We start from the raw sequence: 22357 nt of genomic DNA on the forward strand, positions 1-22357 counted from the left end.
TCCTAGCACTTCCGATTGGCGAGAGGATGCCCCGCCCTATCGTACCTGTCCCAGCCACGGATTGGTCCTGGATTCACTGACACGCCCCCGCCTCCCAACGCCTCGAATCACGCGTGCTGTCGCCTAGCGACCGCCGCGCGTCAACGCCCTGAGCCAATCAGGGTGTCTCCACTTTTGACGCTAAACGGACGCGGCCTCTGACTGGCTGGCACGCCCGTCAGGGCCAATACCTGTGATTGGCTTGTGCCGCGGAAGCCTTGCCCCCCGCTTCCGCTCGCCAGTTTCAAAGGGCGCTCAGCTGACTGGGATGTGTTTATTGATACAAGAACGTGGTTCCCTGGACAGTCAGGGGTGCAGGGCCCCGGAAATCTCAGAGTCCCAGGGCCGGAAGGAAGGACGGTCCTCTCCATTCTCTCATTTTACAGATGACGTGGCCGAGGCTTACAAAGGTTTGGGGGCAGGTCCGGGTCTGAGCCAGGCTGGGGAGGTCAAAGCGCCCCGTGGTCCGAGCTCAGCGCCACGGCGCGCTGTGCCAGGAAGACCTTGTTCCGCGCCTCCTGAGATAAAGGGTAAAGAGAGGTGGAGGTGAGGCAGCTGCTCTCCCCCAGGTCCTTGTCTCCGCTCCCCAGGACCCCTGCCCAGGGACCCGGCCTGGCTCACCTTCTCCACCTGCCGTTTGAGCTCCGAGATGAGGCCTCCATAGGAGTTGGCCAGCGCCAGGGTATAGGCCATCAGGATGCTGGAGGCGACAAGAATCAGAGCCACTCCCTGACGGCTCTTAGAATAGCTTCCGTGTGTGGGTCCCCCGCCCTTCCTTCAGCCCCAGGAGTTTGTGGCTCCACCCCCTCCTCCCTCATTCAGGAGTTTAGCTCCCCACCCCCCCAGCCCCGCCTCGTCACCTGGACGCAGGCAGCGGGGCGCCCCGATCACACACATTCCAACGGAAAACACCAAGAGCCTGGGCCCCTCACCTGGAGATCAGCAGAAGGGGCACAGCAAACGCTTGGGTCCCCAGGAAGAAGAGGAAGTCCTGGGTGGTCTGAGGGAGTCTGGAAATGGACTCCGGGATCTGGTCCCAGATGGACAGGTGCCCCCGGAATGGACCACACAGCTTAGAGGGCGGGATCCTGCCGTCGGAGACAGGGAGAGTTCGAGGATGGCCGAGAGTCGGGACCCCGGGTGAGGGCGGCGGGGTCAGGGAGGCAGGCGCTGCCTCCCACACTCACAGGAAGATGCTATAAAGCACAGGGATGGCGGAGATGGCCAGCCCCAGGAGGAGGACCATGGGGAAGAAGAAGTTCGCCGTGGAGGCCCGGAAGGTGCGGGAGGCCGGGGAGCAGGTGGAGAAGAGGGTGAGCTGACAAGGGAAGAGGGGGGTCTGAGGCACCGGCGACTGAACTCTCTAGTCTGTCTGTTTTCCCCACCCAGGAGTCCTGGTGCCTGGCCCCTCCTCACTCAGGATCCAGGAGTCGGGTCCCCTCTTCCCTCAGACCCAGAAGTTGGGGTGCCCTAGACCCCCTCCTTCTCCCACATCCGGGAATCAGTCCTGCAGACAGACCCCTCCTCACTCAGGATCCAGGAGTCTGGGACCTTAGCATCCACCTCCCTCAGGACCCAGTCACATCCCTCTGTCTCTTCCGCCACCCCCCCTCCCCGACCCCCCACATCTCCAACTCCAGGCGGGTGCCCCCCACCCGCCCTCACCTTCTTCAGGTAGAAGAGCAGCAGGAACTTGGCCGTGTTGAGCAGGGGCAGTAGAGGGCAGAAAAAACTCCCCACCCAGACCACTGTCTGCGCGTAGATGAGCCCCAGCACCTCGTCGGGCACCTGGAATTCCTGGGTCCCCAGCCGACCCAGCGGCCCGGGGCACATACCACAGAGCAGCCTGAGGGGCGGGGCGGGGCGGAGTCAGGGGCGTGCCAGCCAGGGGTTTCCCCGCCTCCACCGTTGTGCTCACCAATCAGAAGTGAGCCTATCTGAGGGCGGGGCCGTCAGGGTCCTGGAGGGGTCTGTCCAGGGGGCGGGGCCAAAGGGAGTAACTACCTATCACGTGGAAGGGGCGGGGTCTTCGGGGTTAGAGCAAAGAAAGGGAGCAGAGGCGGGACCGGAAAGGGGCGTGGTGACGAGGGCGAACCCGGGGCGGGGCCTGTTCTAAAGGGGGCGGGGCCACAGCGGGGCGGGGCTCTCACTTCTGCGGGAACTGGATGAGCAGCATGATGGCCAGGCCAGTCAGCAGGTCAAAGAGCAGGAGTTTGTACATCTCCTGCCCCAGCCGAGTCTCCCAGCACTAAGGGCGGAAGAAAGGGGTGAGGATGCCCTCAGGACCCGGGTACCCATGGGCCCGAGCATCCGGGTCCCTAAGTAACAAGCGCATGAGAGACTTCCTCCGGGGCCTTCAGTTTTGGGGGGGCACCCGTACCCCAGTCCTCGGGCGACGGCGTTCTAGCACCCCAGCCCCTCTTCCTCCCAAACCTGGAGTCCCAGCCCCTCGTCCTCCTCACCGGAAGTTCTTTGTAATTGTAGCCACAGGCTTTGCACTTTTCGGCCTCGGCATTGCCCCCGCATGTGATCTGATTCCAGAGAGAGGAGAGCAGGACCAGCAGGGAAGCCAGGCGGAGAAACACGGTCCTGGCCGGGGAGAGGAGGGGGGTCAGCCCGGGCGGAGTGCCGGCCCCTCCTGCGCGGACAGGATTCGATGGTCTCCCCATTTCACAGATGAAGAAAGGGAGGCTCGCCCTGGCCGGTGTGGCTCAGTGGATAGAGTCTCGGCCTGCGGACTGAAGGGCCCAGGGTTCGATTCTGGTCAAGGGCACATGCCTGGGTTGCGGGCTCCATCCCTAGTGGAGGGCGTGCAGGAGGCAGCCCATCAATGATTCTCTCTCATCATTGATGTTTCTATCTTTCTCTCTTCCTTCCTCTCTGAAATCAATAAAAATAAAAATATTTTTTTTAAAAAAAGAAGAGCTTTGCTGTAACCGGTTTGGCTCAGTGGATAGAGCGTCGGCCTGCGGACTGAAGGGTCCCGGGTTCGATTCTGGCCAAGGGCATGTACCTTGGTTGCGGGCACATCCCCATTGGGGAGTGTGCAGGAGGCAGCTGATCGATGTTTCTCTCTCATCGATGTTTCTCTCTATCCCTCTCCCTTCCTCTCTGTAAAAAAATCAATAAAATATATTTTAAAAATAAATAAAAAAGAAGAGCTTGAAAAGAAAAGAAACGGAGGCTCAGTGACAAGGAGCCGGGGTGGAACCCAGATCTCACTCCCTGGACCCCCCCCCCCTCCCCCCCGCAGGCTGGAACCTGAGCAGGATCAGGATGATCTGGCGGCTCCTGGTGTAGCCCTCCAGCCGGGTGATGAGCTTGAACACGGGCGGCAGCACCAGGTTGACCCCGGAGATGAAGATGGACGGCAGGTAGTCCACCCCGAGCTGGAGCAGCCGCGTCCGGCTGACAAGGGGCAACTCCTGGGAGGGAAAGGGGGCCGCGAGGAGAGGCTGGGGTCCCGGAGGAGCCCCGACGCTGGAGGGGGTTCCCCGGCCTCTTCCTTCCGCACCCCTTGGTCTGGGCTCCAAACCCTAGCCGCCACCCTCCTCCCTAAGAGCCCAGGCGTCATTGGCCTCAGTCCCCTCCGCCCGTGGAAATGTAGGTTCCAGGACCTCCCGCCCCGCCCCCGGCCCCTGCACACCTTCAGCGCCTGGGTGGACCCCGTAGCCCAGTAGACACCGTAGAAGGCGGCCCCCAGGAGCGCCGCCACCAGCAGGTTGAGCAGCAGCCGCACCGCCCACACCCGGGCCTGCTGGCCCAGCGTCCGCACCGCCGCCTGGCGCCGCACCTGCGCCTCCTCCAGCTCCACCTGGACCGGGAGACAGTCCCCTGGGCGCCGTCCCCCAGGCCCAGCCCGCCGCCCACAGCCCCGGCTCCACCACGAGGGAGGCAGCAGCACCCTGCCCAGGACTGCTGTCACCTTGTCCTCAGCCTCTCCAGGGGGCAATTCATTTATTTTTAAAATATATTTTATTTATTTTTTACAGAGAGGAAGGGAGAGGGATAGAGAGTTAGAAAACATCGATCAGCTGCCTCCTTCACGCCCCCTACTGGGGATGTGCCCGCAACCAAGGTACATGCCCTTGACCGGAATCGAACCCGGGACCCTTGAGTCCGAGGGCTGACACTCTATCCACTGAGCCAAACCGGTCAGGGCTATTTTTAAATGTATTTTTATTGATTTCAGAGAGAGAGAGACACACATCATTGATGAGAGAGAATCATTGATGGGCTGCCTCCGGCTCGCCCCACACTGGGGATCGAGCCCGCAACCGGGCATGGCCTGACCGGGAATGGAACCATGACCTCCTGGTTCATAGGTTGACGCTCAACCGCTGAGCCGCACCTGCCCGCCTCCAGGGGACAATTTAGATCTCCTGGCCCCGCCCTCCGAGGCCACACCCAGCACCAGAAGCCACACCCCAGGCCCCGCCCCCCGAGGCCACACCCTCCTCAGCTCTGAGCCCAGCAGCTCCAGGCCCCGTCTCTCTGCTGCAGCGAGCGCGTCCCCTTATCCTTTGACCTCCAGCCGCACCTCGGCCTCCTCAGATGCCACTCATTCCCCAAGGCCCGCCCCCGTAGGAGAAAGCTCCGCCCAGCATCTCCTCTGCAGTCCCCTCCGAGTCCAGGCCCCGCCCTCCCCGGTCCCGGGTAGCAGGCCCCGCCCCCCGTCCCCGATCCCCGGTTGCAGGCCCCGCCCCCGGAGCGCACCTGCAGCTCGTATCGGATGCGGCGTCTGCGCAGCTGCACGTGGACCTCCCCGCGGAGGCCGAAGTCCCAGGCGGAGAACACCCGGTGGCTGTAGCTGGTCAGGACGCCGGACTCTGCCAGCAGCGTCTGCTTCAGCCCCGACACCGAGCTGCGAGAGGGGAGGCCGGGGGCGGGGTCAGGGCCGTGGGAGCAGGGGCGGGGGACAGGGAAAGCGCACCCTGAGCCGCGGCATTGGGCGAGCTGCCACCTGGCGGAGGAAGAGTGGAAGCCACCGACCCAGAGAGAGTCCGAGGTCAGACACCCAAGGGATACCCAGCCCTGGGAGACGGAGATGCAGACGGGACTGAGACCCCAACGGGTCAGAGATTCACATAAAGGGACTCAATGAGGCCCGGCCGGTGTGGCCCAGTGGTTGAGCGTCGACCTATGAACCAGAAGGCCACTGTTCGATTCCTGGTCAGGGCACAGCGCCGGGTGGCAGGCTCGATCCCCAGTGGGGAGCGTGCAGGAGGCAGCTGGTCAATGATAGTCTCTCATCATTGATGTTTCTATCTCTCCTTCTCCCCTCCTCTCTGAAATCAATAAAAATATTTAAAAAAATAAAAAAGATGAAAATGTTTCCTTTACGTTTTTTAAATAATAAAAAAACGAGCTGATCTCTCCTCTACCATCCCACCCCATTTGTTTTCTATGTATCACTGTTTTTTGTTTTTTTGTTTTTTAAAGTGCAATTTTATTATTACTTTGTTGTTATTGTTAATCCTCCCCCGAGGATATTTTTCCAATGATTTCTAGAGAGTGTGGAAGGGGAGTGGGAGGAGAGAGAGAAACCTCGATGTGAGAGAGACACATGGATTGGTTGCCTCCCCAATGCGCCTGACCAGGGCCGGGGAGGTAGCCGGCAACCACGGTATGTGCCCTTGACCTGAATCAAACCCGAGACCCTTCAGTCCCCGGACTGACGCTCCATCCACTGAGCCGAACCGGCTAGGGCCGTTGGTTGGTTCTATGGTCTGTTTTGCCAAATGCCTAGAACAGCGCATGGCACACAGCAGCGGATCAGTATTTGTTGCAGGAATGAATGAATGAATGAATGAATGAAACAAACTGACCACTGCTGGTTTTCCGTTCAGCACTTCTCCCTTCCAGAAAAGCTGTAATTCATTTGCTTCCTTGTTAATAGCACCGAACCCACTAGCCACAGGGGGAGGGGGGAGCTTTCCTGTCTTTATCCCTGGCCCTGAGCACTTAGGAAGCATTTTAAACATGGATTTCAACTCAAACAGAGAGAGGGATCCCAGAACGAGACTCGGGATTCCTGGGGCGGGGGCTCTACCACCCTCCCCACCCCCACCCCCGTCCCCCGTCCCCCGCCCGGGGTCTGCGTGGGGGTGTCACTCACCGGCGCAGGATCAGCAGCAGGGACAGGAGGCCGATGGCGAAGGTGGAGCACAGGTAGGCGGTGGCCAGGCGCTGGCGGGGCGGGTAGAACCCATAGAAGAGGGGAGACCATTCCAGAAAGCCCTGCGGAGGGAGGGGCGCAGCGGGGTCACCACGGGGCTGGTGGGCGGCGATCAGGGAGCTGGGTCTCCCCAGGAGCCGGCACTCACCGCTCCCGAGAGCAGGTTGAAGAGCTGGGAGGGGAAGGAAACCAGGCCCTGGGGGTGGGGGCTGTAGGAGCCGCAGGGCGAGGAGGGGCCGGGGCCCGGGGGGTCCGGGGGGCCCGGGGGGCCGCCGTCCAGCCAGGTGGGCAGCAGCGTCATGCAGACCTTCAGCACCGCGGCCAGCACATTGAGAAACAGCAGGAAGCGGAGCAGCAAGAAGTAGGACTCGGTGCCCGCGCCAAACTGGCCTGCAGGGGGCGGCAGGAGGCCCGGGTCCTTCTGAGTCAGGATTTCGGCTCCTCCTCCCTCTGACCCAGGAGTCCAGGCCCCAGCCCTCCTCCCTCAGACCCGGGAGTCCAGGCCCCCAGCCCCTCCTCCCTCTGACCCGGGAGTCCAGGCCCCCAGCCTCCTCCCTCAGACCCAGGAGCCCAGGCCCCCAGCCCCTCCTCCCTCAGACCCAGGAGTCCAGGCCCCCAGCCCCTCCTCCCTCAGACCCGGGAGTCCAGGCCCCCAGCCCCTCCTCCCTCAGACCCGGGAGTCCAGGCCCCCAGCCCCTCCTCCCTCAGACCCGGGAGTCCAGGCCCCCAGCCCCTCCTCCCTCAGACCCAGGAGTCCAGGCCCCAGCCCTCCTCCCTCAGACCCAGGAGTACGGTCCCCCAGCCCCTCCTCCCTCGAACCCAGGACCCCAGCCCCAGCGCACCCCCGATCCTCTTCAGTGTCCACCCCCAGGGCTCCAGGGTGTGCAAGGCTTCTCGCATCTTCTCCTTGGACCTCCGAAGCCGCAGGGCCCAGTTGGCCACCCTGGACCCGGACCCCTGAGCCATTTGGTCCCAGGCGTGGCGCTGCCTGGAAGGAAACAGAGTCAGAGACAGAAAAGGAAGGGACCTGGCTGCCCCCGATGGAACCACCTGAGGCGGAGACGCCCCAACAGTGCGCTGCGGTGGCTCCTAACACGGACCCCACAGCAATAAAAGGAAACACGTGACGCTGAGCACAGGCAGCCGGCAGAACCCCAAGACTGCGGGCCTCTATTCACAGAGTCCCAGAGCGAGCGGGGACCCTGCCCTTCAGGGAAGGAGACCCCGCGGCCAGCTCTGCAGAAGCGCCAGGAGAGGTCACGTGTGCGTGGGAAAGGCGTTCTCCTGGAGAGAGAGGGGGAGGGGGGCCAGGGGAGGGGCATGCGGGGTGCTTCAGGGGGCTGCAATGCCTCTCCCCATGGGCGGGGTTCCCCGGGGCTCTCACTATAGGGAAACTGAGTCTGTCCATCATGCTTCCTGCAGGCAAATGTCATCATGAAGTAAACATGCAAAACAAACCAAACACAGAAAGGAACAGAGAGCGCCCTGGCCAGTGTGGCTCAGTTGGTTGGGCGGCGTCCGTGCACCAAGAGACTGCTGGTTTGATTCCTGGTCAGGGCACATGCCCGGGGTTTGGGCTAATCCCCAAGAGGGGGTGTGCAGGAGGCATTCCATCAATCTCTCCAACTCACATCGACGTTTCTCTCTCTCTCTCCCTCTCCCTTCCTCCCTCTCTCTAAAAATCAACTTTAAAAAAGAAACGGAGAGTCCAGCTGGCATAGCTCAGTGGTTGAGCCTTGACCTATGAACTATGAACTAGTTCGAATCCCGGCCAGGGCTCATGCCAGGGCTGTGGGCTCGATCTCAGTGTGGGACGTGCAGGAGGCAGCCGATCCATGATTCTCTCTCATCATTGATGTTTCTCTCTCTCCCTCCCTCCCCCTTCCTCTCTGAAATCAATAAAAATATATTTAAAAAAAAAAGAATTATAGCCATAACCGGTTTGGCTCAGTGGATAGAGCATCGGCCTGTGGACTGAAAGGTCCCGGGTTCGATTCTGGTCAAGGGCACATGCCTGGGTTGCAGGTTTGATCCCCAGTGGGGGCCGTGCGGGAGGCAGCCGATCAATGATTCTCTCTCATCATTGATGTTTCTATCTCTCTATCTCTCTCCATTCCTCTCTGAAATAAATAAAATATATATTTAAAAAAAAAAGAATTATAGAAAGAAACAAGGGTCAGTTTCAAGAGCCACCTGAGTAGCCACACGGGCCCCATTCAGATTTCAGACACGGAGAGAACGTGGCGGGGGGAGAGGCTCGGAGGGAGGGAGGCCTGTGAGACTGGGCGCCCGGCAGGAAAGCAGTGAGCGCCGAGCCACAGGGAGAGGCAGCCTGGCGGCCAGAGCGGCAGAGACACAGGCGGGGAAGAGGACCCCAGAGAGGCAGCTCTGGGAGGCAGGGCGGCATGGAGGCCCAGGCTCACCTGTGTGCCCGTCGGGCCTGCATGGGCCAGGGCAGCTCCCGGGACGGGCCAGGGTCCTGCAGCTCCTTCTGGGCGGCTTCTGCGAAGGCCTGGATGTTCCTCTCTTCATCCTCGTCCTCCTCCAGCGCGCCCCAGGGCAGCACCCCGGGACCTCGGTACCGAAGGGTAGCAGCGCTGGGCAGTTCATTCAGCACCGAGGACAGCGTCGGGCCTGGGCAAGAAGGCAGGCGAGGGGAGAACCCAGGAGCCCAGGCCCCCAGCCCCTCCTCCCTCAGACCCAGGAGCCCAGGCCCCCAATCCCTCCTCCCTCAGACCCAGGAGTCCAGGCCCCCAACCCCTCCTCCCTCAGACCCAGGAGCCCAGGCCCCCAATCCCTCCTCCCTCAGACCCAGGAGCCCAGGCCCCAGCCCCTCCTCCCTCAGACCCAGGAGTCCAGGCCCCCAGCCCCTCCTCCCTCTGACCCAGGAGCCCAGGCCCCCAGCCCCTCCTCCCTCAGACCCAGGAGTCCAGGCCCCCAGTCCCTCCTCCCTCAGACTCAGGAGTCTAGGCCCCTAGTCCCTCCTCCCTCAGACCCAGGAGCCCAGGCCCCCAGCCCCTCCTCCCTCAGACCCAGTGCGCACCCTTCAGTCCCCAGGAGTTCACTCTTCAACTTCCTTTTCCCTTTGATTGATTATCTGGGACCCTGGCCCCGCCCACTCTTCAGATATTCGAGTCCAGCCGCTACCCCAGACTCCTCCGCTGGGCCCTGGATTCCCAGCCTCGGACTCCCTTCCCCCCAGAAACCTGGGAAAGGAATGGACGCCCCTCCCACTCCCGCCCTCCGGGCCCAGGCGTCCGGCCTCGGCAGGGCCTCCCGCCGACCCGCGGGCCCAGCTGGCCCCCACCTGCTCTGGCCCCCCGGGGTGCCGGCCACCTCCCGGAGGGGCCCCAGCCCTCGGGCTCCCAGGCCGGGCTCTCCTCCATGGCCCCGAGCGTCTGCTTCCGTCCTTGGCGACCAGCGGGGAGGGCACCGCCCGGGGAGGCGGGGCCGGGCAGGTGCACCTGGGCCGCCGGGGCGGCACTTCCTCCCACCTGCGCGCCGCCGCTCCGGGCGGGGTGCTGGGAGCTGGAGTCCACGGAACCGGCCGGCACGGCGCGGGGCCCCTTCCCCCCCTCCCCCGTGGAGGGACCCCCCCAGACACTCCACACAGTCCGTGCGCAACGCTTTATTGGGAGAGAACCGCACATGCGCGCGGGCGCTGCCTCAGTTTCCCCTTTGGGAAACGGGAGGCGATGTTCCCTCCCGGCCCGAGACGCGGGTGTGAGGACAAGGAAGTGGAACGGAAGCCGCGGGGAAGCGGTGCCCGCACCCCGAGGGCCTGGCCGCGGGCCCTGCTGTCCGGGAGCCCGGACACCGGGAGGCTGGGGGGCGGGGCGTCCTGTCTGGCAGCGCCCTGGGGCCCCGGCGGGAAAGGCCGGGGAGCTGGGCTGCGCGGGGCGGGTGCTGCGCGGAGCGGGATCCTCTCCAGGCCCGGCCCCAAACCCGGGGCTTCCCGGGCAGGAGCGGCTGCCGGGGTCACGGCATCCCGGGCAGAAGCGTGGCGGCCGGACCGGCGGCGGCGCGGGGGCGGCTCACTCCTCCCGCAGCTTCTCGGGGGCGAGGCCGGCGGCCTGGGGCGCCGCCTTCCGCCGGGGGCCGCCCGCCCCCACGGCCAGCCCGAGGCCCAGCGCCGCCAGCGCCAGGACGTGGACGCAGAAGTAGACGGAGGCCCAGTAGCGGAGGGTGTCGCCCAGGGACAGCAGCACGAAGCCCATGCACATGTAGTCGTAGGCGCGCATCTTGAGGAACCAGTGCGCCCAGTCCCAGGCCTGCTGGCCGCCCGGGCCCAGCCGCCACCGCAGCGCCGCCTCCAGCCGCACCTCGGCCGCCAGGCACAGCGGGATGGTCAGGAAGCTCAGGTAGTAGCCGGGGTGCAGGCCGTGCCAGTAGGCGCTCAGCAGCATGGTCCAGGCGCTCCTGCGGGGGAGGGGGTGCGGGGGAGGGGGACGGAGGTGTCAGGCCCCAGCCCCTCCTGCCCCAGACCCAGGAGGCTCTACTTTCTTTTCAGGAACCCAGTTGACCCCCCTCAGCACCCACTTCCTCTTTGGGGACCCAGGGTGACAATCCTGCTCTGCGATGGCTCTGACATCGCTAGCTATGACCCCCTCTCCTTGTGCACCCTGAATGCGGGCCCTCGAAAGCCCACATATTTGGGCTCTGATTCCGCTTCTATGGAGGACTCGGAACTCTTCCGTTTAGCTTGAGTGTGGCCTGTGGGGTGTGTGTGTGTGTGTGTGTGTGTGTGTTCTGTCCTGCCCATGGCATCAACATTTCCCTCGGACCATAAAAGATAGAATTTTCCCCATTGCCATTAGGAGAGACCTCTTCCTGCTCTCGTTTTTTGTTAATCCGCACCAGAGGGTGTTTTTCCATTGATGTTTAGAGAGAGAGGAAGACAAAGAGAGAAACATCAATGTGGGGGAGACCCATCCACTGGTTGCCTGACGCACATGCCCCGACCAGGGCCAGGTGGGGATCAAGCCTGCAACCAAGGTCTCTGCCCTTGACCGGAATCAACCCCAGGGCCCTTCAGTTTACAGAACTGTGTTCCTTCTTTCCTACTGACGGTGGAGAGAGAATTCCCTGGGTTGGCAGAATGTAAAGATGTTTTCCCCATGGGACCGGGAATGGGGGTGGTTGGGGTGAGACAGGACAGCATCTCAAACTTGTCCTCTATCCGATCTGCTTCCTCCTCTGCCTCCCTGACTCTCCAAAGACTTGTCTGTGCTCTTCTTCAAGGTCTCCCTTCCATTCGCTTTAATTGATGGTTATTATTTTGTATTAGAGAGGAAGGGAGAGGGAGAAACGTCGATGTGAGAGAAACATTGATTGGTTGCCTCCCGTGAGCACCCTGACCAGGGATCAAACCCTCAACCCGGGTGTGTACACCGACTGCAAACAGAACCTGCGACCTTCGGGTGTACCGGACAACACTCCACCAAGTGAGCCACACTGGCCAGAACACCTTCCTTCTCTTGAACACACCCAACCGGGCTCTCACCTCCGCCCTCCTCACTGCTCCGGGCAAGGTTGCTGCTTCCCATCATGCCCAACCCAGAGGCCCCACCTGCCTTCATGGAATTGAGCCCCTGAAAGCATCCGACACAAAGGATTCCTCCTTGAAAGTCTGGCTCCCTGGGCTCCCTTCCGGAATGAACACTTGCCTGAGCTCGGAGCTCATGGCTGCGTCTTTGCTCCCCCTCGTTCCGGGTCCACACCAGGCTCTCTCAGCCTCAGCACCATTGACATTGGGGGCTGGGGGGTTCTTTGTGGTGGGGCCGTCCTGTGAGCATCCTGTGATGCTGAGCAGCGCCCTGGACTCCGCCCACCAGAAGCACCTCTCAGTTATGACAAGCACATCCCTGCACATGGGCAAATGCACCAGCGCCCCAGTTGAGAACCCCTGGTTTAAACACGGGAGCGTCCTGGGCTTTGGCCTCACACTCAGCCTCCGAGCTTTAATATCGCCTCTACCTGAGGATGCCCCACTGCCCACTTCTCCCACCAGCCTTTCCCCGAAGCCCCAGGACCACATCACTGACTGCCTCTCTAAGAAGCCCAGCTGGGAACCAAACACCCACCCACACCCGAAACTCCCTCCTGCTGTGTCCCTTCTCAGGAAACGGCCTTTCCCTGCCCTCAGTGACCCACCCCCACCCCCCGGCATTGTGTTTCATTTCCTCTCTTTTCTATGCCCCACATTCAGTCTGTGCCAAGCCTGAGTCTAGCTCTCAAATCCACCCACTTCTTCAGCTTCTGTTTTCTATTCCAGCACATCATCATCTCCCACTCGGCCAGCCCCAAAGGCCTCCAAACTTGTCTCCTGTCTTTGCCTCCCGCTGCCTTTCTCCCCTCCACTCCATTCCCCACACAAGGCCAGGGGTGGTCTTTATAAGGTAAATCTGATTATACACTCAGGTAGGTCTGCTTCCAGAACTCCCACTGTGCTGCAGATAGTCAGGGAGCTCTGGGGAGTCTCCCCCACTGGCCACGATGGCTCAGGGGGAGGTTCTTACGCCAAGCACGCTAAAAGCTAGAAAGATGAATGGACAGAACCCCGGCACATCAAAAGCTAGCAAAATAATTGGGTATTTTTAAAAAGTCCTCCCCTCCCTGTCAGAACTGTGGGCTAGAGCAGGAAGGGGAGATGGTCTTAGAGATGGGAGTCTACCATTCCCCCAGGTTGTGCAGCACCCGAATAAACCTCTTTCCTTCTGCACCAGCACCTGCCTCATGAATTTGGCTTTCCTTGTGGCAGGCCGCCAACCCTGTGTGTGTTATTTTTGTAGCACTGCCACTACCATTTTTTGTAATGGCTTCATTATGTGAAAGCTTCATTGGGTATCCTGACCTCATCGGGTGGCTCCAGGAAGGCTGAGTGACACCCAGGAGGTTGCCTAACCTGTCTGAGCCTTACTCTCATCTTTCAAATGGGGATAACAGTTCCTACTTCCTAAGGTTTGAAAGATAATGTATTGCACAAAGTCTCCACTGAAGAAATATTGGATGAGCCCTAACTGATTTGGCTCAGTGGATAGAGTGCGGACTGAAATGAAAGGTCCCAGGTTTGTTTCCGGTCAAGGGCATGTACCTTGGTTGCGGGCACATCCCCAGTGGGGGTGGGGTGGGGGTGGGGGGTGGGTGCAGGAGGCAGCTGATCAATGTTTCTCTCTCATCGATGTTTCTAACTCTCTATCCAACTCTCTATCCCTCTTCCTTCCTTTTTGTAAGAAATCAATAAAATATACATTAAAAAAGAAAGAAATAAACTACGACTCCCTTGACCCTCAGGGGAGGAGGCCCAGCCAGAGAGCGGCAGGCTGCCCTGTGTGCTGCTGGGAGACGTAGTCCCGTCTGGTCTGGGGCTGGCAGGCTCACCTGAGGACGTAGGAGCGAGTGGGCGCCGTCTTGTAGATGTACTGCGCCAGCCACCACTGCACCGTCATGTTCCAGTACCGCATGCCCTCCCGCACCCGCGTGCAGAAGTCTGTGCCGTAGCAGTCGATGTTGCGGATGGTCTCGTAGTCGTACTCCAGGGCGGCCGCCTCCTCCAGACTGGGGGGTGGAGGGTGGGAGTGGGGGACAGACATGCAACTCAGCCAGGCCCCCTCCCGATGCCGGGTGTTGTCCCAGCCCCGGTGCTAAGGAGGGGGTGGAGGGCAGGTGACAGCCCCCTGGCTGTCACAGTGGCTCGGGCAACAGGGGAGGGTAGCCCAAAGGGAGCCTTTTTGGGGAGGAAGGTGGTGGGGCGCACAGTTCACCAACAATCGTGCTCTCTTGGCAATGGGCCCTGAGGAAAAGCCTTGAAGGCCACGAGTCTTAGCAACCTGACCCTTCTCTGGTCCCCGATGCCAGGGCACGGCCGTTCCTTGGCTACCAGTGCACTCAGAGAAGCCTCCAGGTGCTGTCCTCTCTGAGCTGTCGGACACTGCGGTTGCTAGGGAAGTAGCATCCTTAACAACGAGGTGGCCCGTGGTTGCTAGGGAGATGTTCTAGGCCTGGATGGTCTCTGTTGCTAGGGAAAGGTCATTCTTTAGCAACAAGATCTAGGACGTTTAGAAAAGGTTCCGGAAAGGGCCTTTGGCTATTGGTTCTTACGAATGTTCAAGAAGTGTCACCCCCAGCAATATGGTGGTTCCTGGTTTACTGGTGCCAACACCCCCAGCAGCAGGGGGGCGCATCCTTGGCCCACCTGGATGCTTAGTGGCTTCTGATAATGGGAGGGGAGCCATCCACTGGGAGGGGGGCAAGCAGGGTTAGAAAAGTCTTTGGTTCCCACCTGGCATTTTCTGGGGGACGTCCTCTCCAGCCACTGGAAGTCCGCCATGGTTAGAAGGGCAGTGGAATAAATTCCCGTGGGGGTGCCACCTCCCCCACGTGGAATGGCAGTTCGTGTCTGCTAGGGCACAGCCCCACCCGATCAAGGAATAGTTCATAATTTACACCGAGGAGGGGCTGCTCCCCAAGTCCTGGCTGAGATGACTGTGGTTGCTAGGAACAGAGAGGCAGTCGTTCCTGGTTGCTAGGGGCACCATTTCCCTAGCAACACAGGAGCAACACTTCCTTAGCAACAAGAGAGCCCAGCAGTGTGACTTACCTAGCAGTGAAGGAGTTGGGGGTGTAGCCTTGTTAGCAACAATGTCAATCCATTGTTACCAGGGGAACTGGCTTCCTTAGCAACATAGGAAGGGGACCTGCGGTTGCTAGGAATGGTGTCCCCTCCGCTAGAGGCCAGCGCGTCAGGGATGCCATTTCCTTAGAAACAGGGGAACTGCAGGCTGTGATAACATCCCTTTGGGGGGTGGCGGGGAGAAGGGAAATGCTGGCTCCTAGCGACAGAGGGGCAAGTTGGTGCCATTTTTATAGCATCAAAGAGCAACCCTTCTGGCTGGAAGGAGTGGACCACGGTTGCTAGGGAACCGTTTACCTAGGAACAAAGGGCAACCCATCACTGCCTAAGGATGGCATCCTGAACAACCAGGAAAAATCGGGTTATTGGAGTGACACTTCCATGGCACCGAGGGGACACACATGGTTGCTAGGTTGCTACCTTTCTTTTCCTAGCGACAGAGAGCAACTCGCCATCCCAAGGGGTGGTAGGCACTAGCAACAAGGGACGATCCATAGGTATCAGAAATGCTGTTCCCTAGGGCAGGGGAAGGCGAACTGTGGGTGGCCCAGGGGCGACACTGTGACAACAACAGGTGGTGGCCCTGGCCCGGATCCCCGCTATCCTCCCTGCTAGGGGCAGGGCCAGCCCGTGGTGATGGGGCCTGCCAGGTCTGGGGTCACCGCCCTCCCGCCGCCTGACCTGCTAGGGGGTGCGCATGGGAGGGTGGGGCCGCCCCCAGCCCGGGCCTTGGCGGCCACGGGGTAGGCCCCGAAGCCGGCGGCAATGCAGCCGCACTCCGCGGCGATCCAGGCCACGTAGAAGCGCATGCGGAAGGCGAAGAAGACCGGGACCATGTAGAAGAGGCGGGCGGGCAGCGGGCGCGCGTAGAAGGCGTCCTCGCGCACGGCCTCCAGCGGGAAGAGGTGCGAGGACAGCAGGAAGAGCAGCCCAAAGAGCGGGGCCGGCCAGGCGCGGCGCAGCAGGGGCCGCAGGCTGGGCACGGCGCCCGGGAACGGCTGCTCCAGCCAGTCCAGGTACGTGCGGTAGCGGAAGAACGGGCCTGTGGCGGAGGGGCAGGGGCGGCGTCAGAGACCTACCCGGCCGGCCGGGACCGGGGCCGGAGGGCAGGGCTCAAGTCTGGGGTAGGCGAGGGCCAGAGACCTGGGGGCTGAAGGAGGGCAGAGACCGAGAGAAAAGCAGAGACAGGGGTGGGGGAGGGAAGCCCAGAGGGAGGGGGCGGAGACCCAGAGTAAAAGGGACAAGAAGGGCCCTAGCCGGTTTGGCTCAGACGGAGCAAGGCCATGGGCTGAAGGGTCCCGGGTTCGATATTGGTCAAGGGCACATGCCTGGGTGCAGGCTTGATCCCCAGTAGGGGGCGTGCAGGAGGCAGCCAATCAATGATTCCCTCTCATCACTGATGTCTCTCCCGCTCCCTCTCCCTTCCTCTTTGAAATCAATAAAAATATAATAAAAAAATCAATGGAAAGATATCCTCAGGTGAGGATTAACAAACAATAAAAAATAAACTAAAATAAAAGGGACATGGAAGCAGAGGGGAGGACAAGGGACTCAAAGACAAGAAAAATGGGACAGACAATTGTAGAGGGGGACAAGGACACCGACAGTGAGGGGCACAGAGGCTCTGACACAAACGGAGTCAGACAGACAGACGGACCGACGGACCGACTGTCCGGGAACCCAGGAGGACTCTGGGGTTTGTTCTCAGTGCTAGGAAACCCGGGCTGGACGGCACCAGTCACCTTTCACAAGGACTCCTCGGCCACTGCGTGGGGCGGGGCCGGCGGAGGGACGACGATGGAGAATGGGAGGCTGTTCCAGATAAGATGACAGCCCATGTGAGGGAGGGCGCAGTGGGTGACAGAGGTGACAGCTGTCAGGAGCCTGGCACGTCACAAAGGCCGTGGAGCGTGCGCGTTCATTCTAAATGCTCACGGTGAGCAGGACGGCGCAGACAGAAAGTAATCGGTGGTTCCAGGTGCTGGGCTGGAGGAGGTTTGGGGGACGATGGCTGAAGGGCAGTGTTTCTCTCTTTTTTCTTTTAAATATATTTTTAGTGATTTCAGAAAGGAAGGGAGAGGGAGAGACAGAAATATCAACGAGAATCATTGATCAGCTGCCCCCTGCACACCCCCCACTGGGGATGGAGCCTGCAACCCGGGCATGTGCCCTTGACCGTAATCGAACCTGGGACCCTTCAGGCCACAGGCTGAAGCTCTATCCACTGAGCCAGACCGGCCAGGGCCGAAGTGTTTCTTTGTGGGGTGATGAAATTGTTCTACCACTATGGGCAGGGACAGTTGCACAACTCCGTGAACACACTGAAAACCAGCAAGCTGGCCGTGGCGATGGTGGGAAAAGGTGTCAATTATAGCTCAATACAGCTGTCATTCCCAAAACGCTACATGGAACCACAGGCCGAGACCCGTCCGAGTCTCCCCTGGAGGAGCCTGGGTCCAGTGGGAGGGTCTGACGCAGAAGCTCACCATGGGAGCGGTGGATGCTGGATGGGGAGAGGGGCAGGGAGGCGAGGAGAGGCGGCCGGGGAGCAGGCACTCACCGGTCAGGATTCCCACGTAGCAGTAGCTGTAGCTGAGCGTCTCCGTCAGAGAGGGGATGTAGGGCAGCAGCCCCAGGCTGGGCCCCTGGCTGAAGCCCGCAGCCATTTCCTTCCTCTGGGCCAGGTGCAGGTCCTGTACCTCACTGGCCAGACTCACCAGCTGGGAGGAAGGGGTGCGGGTGGGGAACAAGTCAGACTCGGTCCCGCCTCACACCGCCTCCCTCTCGGCAGCCAAGGATGCTGGGTGCAGCTGGGAGCCGAGTGTTACTCCCCGGGGAGCATCTGGCATCTTAGAGTCTCTGTCGATGGCAGGTGCTCCCCAGGGCTCACTTCTGGGCCCACCTGTCTTCTTTTTTTGTCGTTCTGTTTTGTTAATCCTCACCCGAGGATATTTTCCCATTGATTTTTAGAGAGTGGAAGGGAGGGAAGAAATGAGAGAGAGAAACATTGATGTGAGAGAGACACATTAATTGGTTGCCTCCCACACGCACCCTGACCAGGGCCAGGAGTCAAACCTGCAACCCAGGTGTGTGCCCTTGACCGGGAAGTGAATCCATGACTCTTCAGTGCACAGGACAAAGCTCTAACCACTGAGCCCACTGACCAGTCTTCTTTCTCTGTGTTCCCTCCTTCTTTGTTCTCCTGCCGTCTGGGGCTTTAGATACCCCTCACCCTCACCTCATGACTCCTACACTCTGCCGGAAGCCGGTCCACCCTTGCCGCTTGACACAGTCGCTGCAGGGAAGAAACATCTGCACAGCATATGTTTCAAGGGACCTGGCGTATATGGCATATGTTTGCTCCCCCTCTTAGCGCTATGTGTTTTAACCAGGACCACCTCCCCGAGAAAGGCTGTTTCCCCAGGTGGGGATTTTTCCCTGGAGTTAGGGATTAACAGGACTAAGGAAGGGAATGAATCAGTAAAACCCCCTGGTGTTACTAATACCATGGACTACGTATGAAGAACTTGGACTAAGACTGTTGGCAATAAATTTGGGACGTGTTGGGCCCACATCCCCAGGGGTCTGCCCACCAGGGAAAGCACCAAAGCCTATACCCCTGGAGACCCACCGACACAGGGCAGTCCCAGGGAAGGCAAGCAGCGAGGCTGGGAGGCCATAACCGTTACTGGGTAGGATAATCTCCTTCAGTCACTTCCTTGTAGCTTATCAGTAGAGCAGTGGAGTAGCCCTTATAATGGAACACAGAGATTAACCTACATAGGATTAAACTCAACAGAACTAGATAGAGACAGGATTTTTGGCAAAGGTCAGATAAGAAACTATGGACATGAAACAAGGAACTGCAGAGGTCGAGGGAGGTGACTATAGAGGCATGCTTATAGGATCAAATGGTATAAATACAGATGTAACAGGACAATAAAGAGAGAACCCAACTATGCTGATCATCTGAACGCTGTCTCCGTGCCTCCTCTTCTTCGCCGACTCTGTCCACACCTTTGGGAACCCCTGGACCTGCTGGGGCTGGACCCCAACACCCTGCGGCTCCTCCCCAGCGGCTGGGCCAGGGTTCCTCCTGAGCTGTCCCTTCAGCTCCTGCACGTACTCATCCTAAATTGGGCGTTTCCTGTTGGGACTTGGACTGACTGACCGACCTGCCCACAGCCTGATTGAGCTGCTAGCTGGACCGCATCCCATCTTGCCCTTTCTGCTGCAATCGCCTGGAAACACCCAGAGCGAGATTTCTAAACACACAAATCTGCCCTGGCCAGTGCTTAGAGCATCGTCCCCGACGCCAAGTTTTCGGTTTGACCTCTGGCCAGGGCACAGACAAGGATCAACCAATGAATGCACAGATAAGTGGAACAAGTCGATGTTTCTCTCTCTCCCTTCTTCTCTCCCTTAAATCAATAAATACATTAAAAAAAAATCAACCAAGGAATGCATAAGTGGAACAAGTCAATGTTTCTCTCTCTCCCCTCCCTATCTCTCCCTAAAATCAACAAATACATTTTAAAAAAGAATTAACCAAGGAATGCATAAATACGTGGAACAACAAATAAGCTGTTTCTCTCCTCTTTCCTCTCTAAAAATCAATAAAATTTGAAAAAAAAACAAACAAAAAAAAAAAACACCAAATTTGGTCACATTACCTCTCCGGACAACAAACCAAAAACCAAAAACCTCTTCCGAGGGATCTGGGCCCCACAGGGAGAAGTCCAAACTCCTCGCATCGGCCAGCAAGGCCCTGTGTGGTGTGGTCCCTGCCGCTCTTCCTTCCTTCTGTGACCTGTCCATGTGGCGGGCACACAGCTGGCCAGCAGCTGTTCCCTCCACTAGCGCTGTCCTTGCATGTTGACGGCCATACCTCCACCTCTTCTCGCTAAGCATCGCCTGCTGTCCCCAACTCCCTCCTGAAGGGACCTGGTCCGCTAGCCCGGGTGCCTGCTCCAATCACTGATTCGCTCACTGATTGGTGACCAGGGCTCCGTGCCCAGTGGGAACTCAGACTTTGTGACCTGGGATGGGGTCTGGGAAGCTGTTTTCTTTTTTTAAATTTCTTTATTGATTTCATAGAGGAAGGGAGAATGAGAGATAGAAACATCAATGATGAGAGAGAATCACTGATCGGCTGCCTTCTGCACACCCCCCACTGGGGATGGAGCCCGCAACCCAGGCATGTGCCCTTGGGCAGAATCGAACCTGGGACTCCTCAGTCCGCAGGCTGATGCTCCATCCACTGAACCAAGCCGGCTAGGGCAGGGAAGCTGTTTTCACCGATCTTCCCAGGTGACTTAGTGCCAGACCTGGGTGTCCTGGTTTCCTGTCCTTGGATAAGTGCCTTCCCCCAAAGCTGGTCTCCCTCTTTCACAGCACAGCTTGCCCCAAAGAGGCAGGGAGGCGTGTAGGTGTGCACTTAACCAGCCTCTGGCCTCCCAGGCGCGCAGTATTCAAGGTACCTCTTCCCCCAGGGTGAGAAATGAGAGGTGCAGCCCCGCCCAGGGTGCGTGGGAGATAAAATCCCGCCTCCCCTGTTCCTCCTGGGAGTGGCGGGGAGGAGGAGGTGAAGTTGGGGGGTTAACTGGCACACGGGAGGGTGGAGGGGAGTCTGACCTTCAGTGTCAGCAGCAGCTGCACGGCGTTGGTGAAGGGCGTGGGAGTGGGCAGGCCCAGCAGGCTAAGCGCGCGGAAGAACAGGAGGTAGGAGAAGGTCCAGGCCAGGGCCAGGGCGTGGCAGGAGCTGGGGCAGAGGTAGGAGGAGGTGGTGCTGGGCTCTGGCAGCTGGCCCGGCCTCCAGCTGGCCCGGCCTCCGCCTCCCCAGGTTCTAGCTACAAGCCCTCCCCCACCTCCCCACCTTCAGAGACAGAAAATGGGGGGCAGAATTAGCAAGATTGAGACAGCGGGAGAAGAGGCATAGCCACAGACAAATGCACAGAAATAAAGAGAATGAGAAGAGGTTGAGAGAGCTTCGGGGTGAACACCCTTCCATCCACCTTTTACTGGGAGGAAGGAAAGGGAATATGAATATGAATATGAATATGAATATGAACATGAGAGGTGGCAGGGCCAGCAGGGGAGTGATGTCGCCTTCTCCTGAATCCATGAGGAGGCTGTAGAGGACCCAAACAAACACACAGGAACAGGCCCAGGAAGGCAGGAGAGGAAAACACGATTGACCCAAAGAAACAGATCAATGAGAGACGCCCACAGAGGGAGGCAGAGGTCAGGCAAGACTCGAGAGAAGAGACAGGTTGCTACCTCTCCCCCCACCTCCCCCACCGCATCCTCACCAGGGCTGGGCCTGAATGAGGGCCCAGGTCCCAAGGATGGTGATCAGAGAGTGCAAAGTGTGGGGGCCACAGGTGAACAAGGTGAGCCCCAGGCCCACGGCAGCCGCCCCCCATCTCTTCAGCCCAGGTCCTGCAGGGAGAAGAGAGAGCATAAGCCTTCCAGGGGTTCACCCCTCTTGGTCCCCCCCCCCCTCCTTATTTTCCACTGGGGTGGGAACCTGACTCACCAGCTTTCTTAAAGAGGAAGCCGATGGGGATGGAGATAAGCAGAACCACTAGATATGTCCACTCCTCTGGCGACATGGTCTGGGGGAGGGGCAGAGGCTCACAGTGAGAACCCAGGAGTCGGGACCCCCAGCCGCTCCCCCTGCAGGGACCCAGGAATCTGGTCCTCGGTCCCCGGCTGCCGAGGACCCTGGAGCCCTACCCTCAGCTCCTCTCCTTTGAGAACATAAGAATCCGGACCTCCAGGCCCTTCCTCCTCCAAGAATAGATTCCACCCGTAGGCCCCCTCTTTCGGGAACCCAGGCCTCCAGCCCCCTCCTCCTACGAGGATCTGGCCCCCCAGCACTTCCCTCTTCGAGCACGCAGGTCTCCCGACCCCCAGCCCGGCTCCAGCCTGCACATCTCCCCCACCCCCTCCTGCCTCCAGCCCCGAGGGCGGGCCTCCCGAGGGTCTTCCAGGCTCCCTCCCCAGCCCTACTCGGGCTGCGCGCACCCGGCGCTGTCAGGTCCGCCCGGAGAAGCCACAGGCAGTTACGCCATCCCGAGATCGGCCGCGTTCCAGCGCCGCCCCCGCCCCAGTTACCCCCAGGTGGGCAGTGACCCCACCGCTTTTCCGGGCGCTCCCACCCTGGCCCACCTGGGTCCGCGTCCGCGCCGCCCGCCAGGCAGGAGGCGGCTGAGCAGTCCCGGCCCGCGGTCCACCCCGGGCCAGCCACGCCTCCCCGCCGCGCGCCCCCGCCTCTCTCGGGAGCCGGACGGGCTGAGCGATCTGGAGCCGGGTGCGGGGCCCCCGACAGGCTCGGAGGCAGTGGAGGAGCTGGCACTCGGCGCCGGGAGCACGCGTCCCCGACTGGACCTGGACTCCGGAACCACCGAACCAGAATACACAGCGAGGCGGGGCTTAGTGCTCGGAAAGGGGCGGGGCCAGAACTTCGGGCTCCGAGGAACAGGACTGGTCAGGGAAGGAGGCGG

At 60.2% G+C, this 22357-nt stretch overlaps 2 protein-coding genes across 2 annotated transcripts; both read right to left on the bottom strand.

Annotated features, from left to right (window-relative positions):
* Positions 1-294: 294 nt before the first annotated feature.
* Positions 295-9603, bottom strand: TMC4 (transmembrane channel like 4; the record flags this gene model as incomplete). Its single annotated transcript, XM_081107388.1, has 15 exons — positions 295-557; positions 661-739; positions 972-1127; positions 1227-1357; positions 1705-1885; positions 2190-2287; positions 2502-2628; positions 3301-3464; positions 3686-3853; positions 4756-4903; positions 6158-6279; positions 6366-6607; positions 7060-7205; positions 8641-8851; positions 9525-9603. The coding sequence occupies 15 exons, from the start codon at positions 9601-9603 to the stop codon at positions 489-491; spliced, it is 2121 nt and encodes a 706-aa protein (XP_080963514.1). The 3' UTR covers positions 295-488.
* Positions 9604-9829: 226 nt separating this feature from the next.
* Positions 9830-22250, bottom strand: MBOAT7 (membrane bound acylglycerophosphatidylinositol O-acyltransferase MBOAT7). The gene is made up of 8 exons (XM_081108049.1): positions 22023-22250; positions 21388-21466; positions 21161-21290; positions 20484-20610; positions 17410-17569; positions 15531-15891; positions 13598-13774; positions 9830-10636 (listed from the first exon to the last, which is right to left on the bottom strand). Exons 2-8 carry the CDS (start codon positions 21461-21463, stop codon positions 10252-10254), a joined length of 1416 nt encoding a protein of 471 aa, XP_080964175.1. The 5' UTR covers positions 21464-21466; positions 22023-22250; the 3' UTR covers positions 9830-10251.
* Between the last annotated feature and the right edge of the window lie 107 nt (positions 22251-22357).

This window comes from Myotis nattereri, assembly GCF_964212035.1.
Source record: "Myotis nattereri genome assembly, chromosome: 15".
Taxonomy (NCBI): domain Eukaryota; kingdom Metazoa; phylum Chordata; class Mammalia; order Chiroptera; family Vespertilionidae; genus Myotis; species Myotis nattereri.

Bases quoted from the DNA above. Each gene is read 5' to 3' on its own strand.
- MBOAT7 (XM_081108049.1), bottom strand. From the start codon at position 21,463: ATGTCGCCAGAGGAGTGGACATATCTAGTGGTTCTGCTTATCTCCATC. The intron at 21,291-21,387 runs GTGAGTCAGGTT...TTCTCCCTGCAG, and splicing joins CTTCCTCTTTAAGAAAGCTG to GACCTGGGCTGAAGAGATGG. The intron at 17,570-20,483 runs GTCAGACTCCCC...CCTTCCTCCCAG, and splicing joins AGCTGCTGCTGACACTGAAG to CTGGTGAGTCTGGCCAGTGA.